Source organism: Myiozetetes cayanensis, unplaced genomic scaffold (genome assembly GCF_022539395.1).
Source record: "Myiozetetes cayanensis isolate MyiCay16 unplaced genomic scaffold, myiCay2020 scf17, whole genome shotgun sequence".
Taxonomy (NCBI): Eukaryota; Metazoa; Chordata; class Aves; order Passeriformes; family Tyrannidae; genus Myiozetetes; species Myiozetetes cayanensis.
The window spans coordinates 9,886,304-9,897,500 of record NW_026087378.1 but is presented as its reverse complement, the minus strand read 5'-3'; the positions used below and the strand labels follow the sequence as shown (position 1 = coordinate 9,897,500).

At 45.3% G+C, this 11,197-nt stretch overlaps 1 protein-coding gene across 4 annotated transcripts in view; it reads left to right on the top strand.

Annotated features, from left to right (window-relative positions):
- The window catches only part of GRIA1 (glutamate ionotropic receptor AMPA type subunit 1), a 117,130-nt gene extending 108,834 nt beyond the window's left edge, over positions 1 to 8,296 (top strand). For all 4 annotated transcript variants that reach the window (XM_050312540.1, XM_050312541.1, XM_050312539.1 and 1 more), the window contains exons 15-16: positions 5,001 to 5,135; positions 7,461 to 8,296. In XM_050312540.1, the coding sequence (XP_050168497.1) occupies positions 5,001 to 5,135; positions 7,461 to 7,649 (324 nt within the window). In that variant the 3' untranslated portion in view covers positions 7,650 to 8,296. The remainder of the gene's footprint in view (positions 1 to 5,000; positions 5,136 to 7,460) is intronic.
- Positions 8,297 to 11,197: the final 2,901 nt, after the last annotated feature.

Below are 11,197 nucleotides of genomic sequence, written 5' to 3'. Positions count from 1 at the left end.
GGGAATCCCAGGCAGTGTCCTGCACTGGGCAGCAAAGTCCCTGCTGCTCTTCTCCCCACTCTAAACATGTGGCAGCCACCCCTTCCCTCAGGCTCAAGGTTTCTCCATGCACACTCACCTCCAGCACTTCACGTAGCTAGAAACCCTCCACCCCTTCCTGGTGTTATTTCCAAGCTTTCCTGCACTCCCCTCTACTTGCCACAGCAGGAATAAGCCCTGAAGAGAGACAGACACTCCATAACCAGGCTACTCCCTAGAAGGATCCCATTTTACAAACAAGCACAGGATGGACTGCTTTCTCTGCAGGCTATGAAATGTTCTGTGGGCTTGAAAGTGATGCCTTGGGTTGCTGGAAGGTAATGATGAGGTGGACAATAAACGTCGGGGCAGATGGATGTGATTCTCCATTTTCCTGTGGTTTTTGTAAGGCAATGGGAATAAGGAAGTTTTTTTTTCTAGACCAGGATAGCAAGGAACAACCTGCTCTCAGGGACATCCAGGTCACTTCATGCAATTAAAGGACCTCTATCAAAGCCACAGGGGTCTCTGAATCCTCTTTGCCAGTCGCAAGAATTGTGTTTTTATTAAAAAACCCAAACAAACAAAAACCAAAACAAAACCACCCCCCAAACAAACAAAACAAATGAACAAACAAACAAAAAGAACAAACCTTGCTATTGCCTTGCCCTGCCTTTGACAGGTTCTCAAACCAAAGGTGTTTTGTCATGCTGGGCAGCCTTGTCCCTGCAGCCACCATCCATGTACTCCTGCAGCCACCATCCATGTACTCCTGCCTAGCCCCTGGCAGACCCACAGTAGAGATCCAAGATGATGGTCAGCGCTATGTCTTTCATTGCTGAGCTTCAGGCCTCGCCCCAGTAAAGGTTGTCCAACGTTTGGGGTAAAAGCTCAGCTTCTGATGATGATCATGCTCTAACCAACTGAGCTAATTTCAGGGTCTTGAGCTGCCAACTGCTCTAAGGACAGTTCATCTTCTGTGGAGATGGCAACAACTCGAGGTGATATCACCCTGTGCTGCCAACAGGCTCTGGTCATGCAGGGTGACAGAAGGGACCAGCCCTGCCCAGGGAAAATGGGCAAATTTGGCCCTGATGCTTTTCAGCCAACGAGGATTAAGGAATGACAAAAGGGGATGACGGACACGGTGCCTTGTCTGGGAGTAACAGACGGGAAGGTGCCTGGTTGCTGCAGCAACAAGGCCGGGCTTTTGGGAAGACGGGTTTTTCTTTCTCTTTTCACCTGCCAATCTTCCCCCCACGTCGGCGCTCTGCCGCTGCGGGAGACGAGCGGTGACATTTACACTCCCACTAACAAGCTGGTTCTGCGAGGGGCAGCTCTGCGGGAGAGCATCTGGTGTCACAGAGCCCTAGCAGAGAGGAGGGGAGGGTCCTCTCAAGCAGATAGCATAATCTGGGACTTTTTATTATCGTAAGCATTATTAGGGCAGGATCATGAGTGGAAACAGCAGGCAAAGCCTTGCTGGGGTATGCAGGGCTTCCGACCCATCGTGCAGGTGTGGTCCTGCCACTGATGGGAGCAAGGAGATGTCACTGCTGCCCAAAGAACATCTCTGCCTGTCCTGCTGTGAGGGGGAAGGAAACAAAAAGGAAAGAAAAAAGAGCTAGAAGTCAAGCATCACCACAGGAGCAATTTCACTCTTCAGCCTGGTTTGTGGTAGCAGGCTGTGTCATCAGCAGTGCTCCCTTGGTTCAGTGTTCCTCAGTGCCCCTTGAAGCTGCCCATGCCTTTGGCTCCTTGGGAGAAGCCTTATTAGGGTAGCAGAGGCGAAACTCAGGCTACTTTCTCCCTCCTAGCAGGTTTGCCCTCCACTGTGCCTCACAACACTTTGCCTTTTGGATAACACAATTTTCAGTTCACCCAGATTGTCCCAGTAATAACAGTAATAGTAGTAACAGGAGTAATAACAATAGCAATAATGATAATGTTACTGCAAAGTAAATTCAAGAAAAATAAAACAGCCCCAAAATGAATTGTAGTGGTGCAGGAAACTGCTTTGGGTCATCTCTTCTCTCTTACTGGTCATTTTGCAGCTGGTGTCAGGAGGAAAGTCAGAATTAAGAACCAGCAGCCTTTCCTGGCTGCCAGACTACTCTGCCACAGCAGCCAGCTGAGAAGTTGGTGCCCTGTTGGACCATGACCCCCAAACTGGGGATGGAAATAAGTATCTTGGCCAATAGAACCTTACATTTTTGTATTCCCATGACCAACAGAGTCAAGGAAGACAGATCTCCTAAATATCTGTGTCTGCAAGTCAAAGGTCCCTGTGGAGTCTCTGATCCCTTGTATGGATTGCACTGATACATTTATTTGAGTGAGAGTGTCAGTAGGTTTTCTCTTCTCTACAGTGTCATTTTTTGTCACAAAGATGGGGGGTTTCTGATATCTTGGAGATCTCCACACTTTTACTAAATCAAGGTGAAAGTATAGGCTGAAAATTATTAGTAATACACAGAAAAACAGGCTGCTCCATCTGCATCCCTGTCCTCATTCTTCCCTCTGAGTAGAGACCATGTGCTAATCAGCCACATTTCATTAAGGAGCCAGGCTAAAAGATTAGGATGTCAAGGAGGGCAGCCCACCTCTAATGTCTTTATCCCTGACTGAAGCTGATGTAGCCCCTTCAGACAGAATTTAAAAAGGCAAAGTACCTGATGTTTTGCAATCCAGTTTCCTGAGAGTAATTGCTCTGCCCTTCTATATCTTCTCTTAAAAAATGCCTGCATTTCCCAGCTGGTGCTTAAAAGTATGCCCAATAATCTGCAGAGAAGAGATGACTGAAAAAATGTAAAGTCAAGCCTGGAGGAAAAAATGAGTGGAGGCAGATTAGAAAAGACCAAATAAAATAATCCTGCAAATATTGAAAGTGCAGAAATTAAGAGGAAAAACGGAGAAATCTCTCATTACAGAGAGCACCCAATGCTTCATTGGCAAGACTACAAATTGACCAGCGCATGAAGGGAGAAACCCAACCTTCCTGCCAGTGGCAACTGTCACATCTGCAGCGGTGCAAAGCACACGGTGACAGCGGCAAATCTCCTGTCAAAGCGATGTCAATCTGCAAAGCATGGAAAATGAGATCACTTAAGGAGTTTTTTTCAGCATCTGAAACTCCACAGGAATGGCCCCACACCAATTTCAGCATCTTTCAGCAGAGGGTTCAGGATGGAAAATTGCTCCCCATGATACTTGACCCCACAGCAAGAGCTCCAGCTGGGCAGAAGCCTTGGCAGCTCACATGTGCAGTGGGTCAGATGAAGGAGAAATAGAAAAAGAAATCTCTTTTTAGCATTCTTTTCTTAGAATTCTTTTCTTCTAAAAAAACAACAAAACCAACCAACCAAACAAACAAACAAAAAACCCCACCACCTATATGTTCTCTTCTGTTACAGGAAGGTTTTTTTTCATTTTGAAAAAATATTGCTCTGAGGATTAATTTTTTTGCCATCAAACCCTAATACAGAAAAAAACAGGATCCTTTAGCAAAGCATACTTGCCTGAAAGACAGTACTGGTGTCAGGCAGAGTGCTTTTGTATAGAAACCTTCCATGTTGGTGTTGCATTTTGGACCCTTTCAACATGGCTCCAATATACTTTTCTGCTTCCTGAATCCTCACCCTTCCCAAAAAGTGTGGGTTGCTTATTGTAAAACCTGCCAAGGAAAGGAAGTGAATCAACTGTCCTACAAGGGCAAGGAACAGGCTGTGCCACCCACTGGTCCATGTGTCCATGGAGCAGCACAGAAGAACACCAAGAGCTGCACAGAGGCTTCTTTACCAACTGCAGACACTTCTACAGACATCGATCTAAGTGTGTGGCTACATCTCAAATGAGCCATACGCAGCTGTCCTCCCACATCAGGGGGATGCAGGGCTGTCAGTGCAGGTCAGACTCTGGTCACTCCAACAGATTTGCACTGACCTGTTGTGCTGGCCCTGCAGCATCTCTACCAGCAAATAGGTATCGATTCAATATTGCAGAGCAGCAGCAACCATGGAGCAGGGAAGCTCTGCCTGCTGGCACTACAGAGAAAGCCTGTCCTAGAAGCAGGAGCCTTTTACGTGGAGCTCAGCCAAGTTTGGGGTCCCGTTGCTGCCCGGATTATTCCCAACTCAACCTGGTCAACATGGAGGAGAAGGTTTTGAAAGCTGCACGGGGTGACATCACTTGGTTTCCCTCGCAGTGAAAGGAGTATTTCTGGTACTTGCCTCTTCCCCAGAGAGCCGTGACAACTCATTAGGCAATTGTAAAATCAGAACGTAGACGCTGAATGTGAGTTGCGGCCCATTAATAGCCCTATTTATTGCCAAGCAAATAATTAGCTTAGACATGCATCAGCGGGTCTTGATTGCATATGAAATAACGGTCCCATTACATAGAAATCAAATGAGTTTCTGAGGACAGCTCAGGTGTCACCTCAACCCTAACACTGAAAAGGAAAAGGGAAAAAAAAAAAAAAAAAGAAAAAGCCCAGCCACTTCGATGTGTTGCCCAGCAACAGAATTTGCGGGGGAAACAATCTAGGAACGAAGGAATGAGCATTTCCAAGAGAACAGGTTATTTCAGGCGAGACATCAGGGACGAGCAAATGTCACAGAGAAGGAAAACTTCAATTTTTTTTTCCTCCTTTAATCAATAATTCAAACTAGACATTTTGGGTAAAATGAGCATTTAAGTTAGCTGATGGAAAAACAGAGATCCCAAACCTTTGCAAAGAGTCGCACTGCTGAAGAAACGTTTATTTGTTTGTGCGAGGGAAACATTAGATTTACTAGACACTGAATTAAAAATTTAAAAATGCTCTTAGAAAAATGTCACTTGTTCACTTAAAGAGAAAGATGATGTAATGCCAACATTGCTGTACTGTGCAGCATCCCTCCCAGAGCAATTTCATATTAATTTTGTTGTTCTCCTTCCCACCTGCCCTCCCCCTTCCCCCCTCCTTCTCCTTTCTCTTCCAGGACAAGACGAGCGCGCTGAGTCTCAGCAATGTGGCGGGGGTTTTCTATATCCTCATCGGAGGGCTCGGACTGGCCATGCTGGTTGCCTTAATCGAGTTTTGTTACAAGTCCAGGAGTGAATCAAAGCGGATGAAGGTGGCAACCCGTTCCACGGCCTTTCACACCTTCTCTCTGGTCCTACCCTGGCTCCAAAGCTGCCTGCAGAGACGGATGCAGCCCAGACCATGGGTGGAAAGCCAAGACATAGGGATAATGGAGTGACCGTGTCACTCAAGCTGCTAGAAAGGAATAGGAGCACCAGAGGAAGCTAAAAGAGGGTCAAGTGTGCTGTAGTGGGGAGCTGATGCAAGATCAGACATGTGGCATAATGCTAATTTAAAATCCAGATATAGAGCAAAATCATAGCCCAAACGGGAACAGGAACAAGTTGAAATCCCTCAAAATTAACAAAAGCAGAGTATGGCAATGCTTGTGCAGCATGGATGAAGTGTGCTGGGGTTGGTGTGATAGTGTTACTGCAATATGAAAAAGTCTCCAAACCCAAGCAGTTAACAGCAAGATAAAACTGAGGCAGCACAGTAATGAATCACATCCTGTTGTTCCCTTCACTGGCACCCTGCTGGCACCATTTCCAGGCTGACAAGAGCAATATATGCTCACAGCATTGTTGCCCTGGAATGGATGATGTGGGCCTCCAAATTCAGAATTATTGACCCTCTTAGAGAGAAATTGGCCTCCAATGCCTCATGTAGTGGTGTTTTTTTGGTTCCAACCTGTCATGGTCTTGCAGAAGCATACTTCCTACAACCCAGGAGATCTGCTTCAACCCTAAATTTTGGTGTGCCTAAATTTCAGAGTGTCATGTCAAAAGTGGATTTGATTTGAGAGCTTTGGGGGTACACATTTAATGCAGCATCTGTGGAACAAGCATATCTTGGCTCAGATGACTAGCAGACAGTCCCTCATACAGATACCATGGTATCCAAGGAGGCAGTGGGATATGTAACACATCCCTTTTTCTTCCTCATCTTGACCTCTCCCATGAGCATGGAATTTGGTATGAGTACATGAAGTATGAAGTGAGTTTCAAAAAATCCAGACAGATTTTTTTCCTCACTGAAACTCACCCAGAATCAAAAGTAGAATAAGCAACAGCTTCTTTGGGGTTTATGTCACCGTTTCACAACATGTATAATGTTTTGTCAGCAATAATGTTTCTAATGCACTGAAAATGTGCTACAGCTCTTTTCCCATTGAGGTTCAGAAAATTCTACAGGCAATGAGAGATGCCTTGAGCACAGGAGTAAGATAATGTGAGCAATTAATGTCCCTGGAAATACAAAAATTAAACTATAATTTCTGCCTACACTGTAAAGCTAGGCATGGCCCAAATAGACAGTAAAAGATGTCAGAATGCAATAGCTGCATGGTTTTAATCTTAAGGAGATCCTGTCCTGATGCTGGCTTCCCTGTGTTCTTGAAATGGCCCACTAACTCACATCAGTGTTAGCCTGTGGTGCTTTTGCCACGTTAAAAACAGCAGTTGTGGGAAGGAATCAATGCTCCCAGTATAAACACCTGCTCTAATCTTGTCCTTTTGGCTGACTCCCATGACTGGTTGCCCCACAAAGCCAGTCAGCAGAGTCCAGGCTCTCTCTGGGGTTTGGCCCAGACACCCCTCTGAACCCAACTTCTGCTCAGCAAGTCCTTACAGATTCCCTGGGTGACTTGCAGATCCCACCAGACCACGAGGCTGCTCCAGGCCCAGCAAAGGATTAAGCTGACTGCTTCTGAGCAGCTGTTTCAGATTTATCTCTTATGAATAATTCTTCACCTGAATATCCCAGACCAGAAAGAATGATGGTGCTCTTGGAGGTAGCTTGAGTGCAAAGAAACCAAACTGACTTCATCTTTCAGCTTAATTGTTCTACACAGGTGGTTTCCTTAGGTCTCTGAAAGCAAACATTTTATCTGGAACAGGAAGATAAGATTTGGTTTCCTGAATTAGGTTTGCATTTCCTACTTGCCTCAGTCATCACTGTAGACAAAAACATAGGCACATGCTCAACTTCTCACATGTGGAAAGTTTAACATATGCTTGCAATGAGTCAGACTCCACCCTGCAGAACAGGCCTGGAGTAGTAATAGCATCTCTATGGGGGAAGTGTTTATAATACCTCTGCTCAAATCCAGGATGACTGTTCTTATGTTGTAGAGTTTGAATAGTTTCTGCATATGGCGTGGATGCTTTATACCCCAAAATACTGGTGAAACATTTAATTTTGCATGTGGAAGAGGTGCGAATTAACAGAGCAGATGCAGTGGGGACGTGTAGAAAGTGAGAGTTTGAATGGAGACAAGGAGGGAGAGAACAGTGACAGAAGGACAACACTGGTTAATATTGTAATTTTTCCAACATTGCTAAGGACAGGGGGAGACCCCCCCGTCTTTCCTAAAAAGGGTTTTTGTTTAATCCCACAGCAATCAATCAACGAAGCCATACGGACATCAACCCTTCCCAGGCCGGCTGCAGCAGGAGGCAGTGGAGAAAATGGACGTGTGGTCAGCCACGATTTCCCCAAATCCATGCAGACGATCCCATGCATGAGCCACAGCACTGGCATGTCCCTGGGAGCTACGGGATTATAATTGGCCTTTTGATCCATTGCCTGGGTGAGAGCAGGGGCAGCCCAACTCCACCCCTCCAGAGCCAAAAAACATACCCAACACCAACAAGACAAACGATGATGACAGAAGGGACAATTGGATGGATCTTCTCAAGGAAATCAAATCTATTTCCCTTTTTATTTGCAAACAGATCCACTGGCAGGAGAACAGAAACAGGTCTGTACTGCAATAAGGAGAGTGTAATGGGATTTAACAGACTCGTGAACCGTCCCTGATCAAAGAACCACTGGAACACTAATGAGGACTATGCCATTTTGTTTTAACTTGGTTGTTAATAAGTCTTAGTGTGTGCAATATATATATTTTTTCTTACTAATTCCTGTGGTGTCAGGGTAACATCGGCCCTTTCCCCCTTCCCTGCTCAGTCCTTCAATCTGGTTTAGTTTGGGAGGCAAACCACAACGTCTGAGCTACTAACAGCAAAAAAGACAAAACGATACATGGCAAGTTGAACTCCCTGCAGGGCGTCATCACTGACCCCTTTTGTCCATCGTGATTCTGCCTTTGTTGTTCTGTTGTGAACTCGGGCTGTGGAGTTATTGCAATGAGGCAGACAGAGCTGTGACCGGCTCTCCCTGAAGCAGGAAGGACTTGATGCAAGACGGAACCTGAACAAAAACATGAGGCTGTTTTACAGGGGGAAAAGTCAGGGGTGAGTTTGGAAACCCCAGGTAACCTGTGGGCAAAGAAGTGATTCTTCCAGAGATGATGAGTGGCGGTTCAAGAGAAGAATCGTGTGCCTGGAGTGGAGAGCACCATGCGTGGCAGACTGGAGCAGATGGTTGGTCTAAGATCATGGTCATGGCTGCTGTTTATGCAAGAGGGAAAGTAAATGTGGTTTACCCTCACGTGCGACTCTCCTGCCGAGGTTATCGGGGGCTAATAAGCAATTGTGAACCATTTCTTCATTGCTTAGCTTCTGTGTGTGCTCCCTTTCTGGTGGTCACTTAAGGGAACCACCTCGAGCCGGGAACAGACCATCTCAAGACATCCAGTTCTAGATGGCTGCCTATTAACCAGTACAACACGCTAGAAGTCATGGGGCTGCAGTGGGAATATCCCTGCCTTTCTGCTCTGAAATCCCTTTATGGCCATTTTTTCTAACTAAGAGGGACATTTTGTAGATAGTTGGCCAGAATGGATTCCTGGAAGGACCTGCTGAAGCAAACCAAGGAGGAGATCCTACAAGAGCTGGTCAAACTCAACCTCCCTGTCAAGTTGTGGCCTGTCTGGGTACAAAGCCAACAGTAGCAGATTCCCACTCCTGTGTCCTTAGGGAGTGGGAAGCATCCATAAGCCAGGAGAGCAGGTTGCTGACCCCAAACTCAGTGTTGCAGAAACCCGCAGTGCCAGGCAGGCAGCTGGGACTCCAACCACGGGCATGGAGATCACAGGGGCAAGGATGGTTTTCTAGAACTGCACAAAAGGTTCATTCTGTGAATTTATGGCATGGACAGACAAATGCTTCCTACCCTGGTGGGCCTGAGACACCTCCCCAGAAGTGAAGGATTACCAGGAGAGCATCTGGAGAGGAAGAAAATATATGGGGCAAGGACCACAGTGACCCCATTTAGCCTTGTCCCACCTCACATGCCCATCACTGATGGCAAATTAAGTTCAAAAGTTCTCAGAGGGCCCAAAAAATATCTGTCTGGGGACTGAGCTTGGAGCATTCTGAGTTGCTTTTTCTCATTTTTTTTCTCTTCACTTTTTCTTTTTTTTTCCCCTCTTTATTTTCTGCAACATTGCAAGAGAAGGGCAGTAAAAGAAAGGAGGCAGGTGAAGAGAAAATGATGCAGGCAAATGACTGGCACAGGTCTATGTGGAGAATCTGGGAGTACAGCTGGAAGCTTTATGAATACCAGTTTCCATTGGTGTAGGAACGTGCAGAGCAATACATTTACCACCATTAACACCAGCCTGGTCTGCAGCACCTGTTCCACTTACCCACTTGTCATGCAACACTTTGGAGACCAGCAAGTCAAAGTCAAGGTCCTAAGCCTGGGCACAGCATGCCTTGTGCCAGTTTATTTTCCTCGCTCCCACCACCGAGAACCGTTGTGATCTTCATCTTTCATCAGTGAACATGAACCCTGTTATCAGCCACTCCAAACTCTACTTCAGGATGTTTCTGTTGCTTATCATTATTTTTAACCCACTTTACTTAATTTTGCCTTCAGTTCTGTGTCAGTGGAGGTGTCCCATGAGCAGTCCCGTCTCCATGCCCAGAGCCCTCGGATGGATCTCCTGACCCAGTAGTGTCCTGGACCTTGCCACGACAGTGCCCCGCTGGCTGCTCTGTTGGGAGCAGCCTGTTGAGACCCAGCAGTGCCCTGTCCTCCTCCAAAAATGGGACCACATGGCAGCAGGTCACGGCAGCTGGACGGTCTCGTGAGCAGTGCAGCAGTGCAAGGACTGGCCACCTGCGATGTGAAGATGTGAGATGCAGTTGTCAAAGGCTTTTGATCAGTGGAGGGGTTAAAAAAAAAAAAAAAAGAAAAAAAAAGATGAATAGGACAAAAGCGTGGAAAATGTAAACTTGTAATATGTATTTTTACTACACTTTTCTTAAAAATAGAGTAATTGTAAAACTCTTAAAGACATTGACATTTTTTTCTCAACAGGATTCCATATTTAACAGTTTTGGCTTTCATTAAATTTTGCTCTTTGGTACCTGGATCTTTTATTTAAGAGCTATATTTGTTTTAACTCTCTTTTGTTTTTCCTTTCTTTCTTTTATTTTTTTTCTTTTGGCAGTACTGCAAAGGATTTTGCTTTATCAAATGCAACGGTGTTTTTCTTTTCACATTCTCTTTGTTTCAAGCAACATTTTTATTGGTAATTATTATTTACACAAAGATGAAACTATCAGCTGGAATTATAGCACCAAGGATCCATGATCTATTTTTCATACCTGTCCATGCCGTTTTGTGCCAGTGCTGGATGTGTGGAAATGAAAATGATGTTACCCCTCAGGCAATATTACCCAACCTGAATCAAAAGAGATTTCTTTGATTTTTGCTGTGTCTGACTTGTGAACAGCAGCCAAATAAACTGCTTCAGGTTGAAATTGGGAATCTATCTAATATTTACCCAAGAGTCAGGAAACTAAATATTCATTGGGTTCAAAATTAATGATTTTGCTTCCTTTGGAGTCTTGGGGGGTTATTTTTTTGAGGAGGGCTATCAGAGGATTTTAGCTTGTTTTTACAGAGAGAGAAGACATGGCTAGGTTAGAGAGAATTCAGAACCAGCACTGGTCCAAAAATCCTTACCAGGATCAGCTTTCCTAGGAGCTTCCATGCTGTTTCAGTGGCTTGGACATTTAAATGTTTCTCACTCAGTTTTCACACAGTTGACCTGCTAAATTCCTCATCCAAAATCCTCTTGAAGTGGGAAAGAGAGGAGGATTTAAAGGGCCTTGGACATTTATGCAAATACTGACAGCTACTGAGGTAAACTATACTCATTAATGTCATGCCTTTATGTAGCACTTGGTGTCACAGATC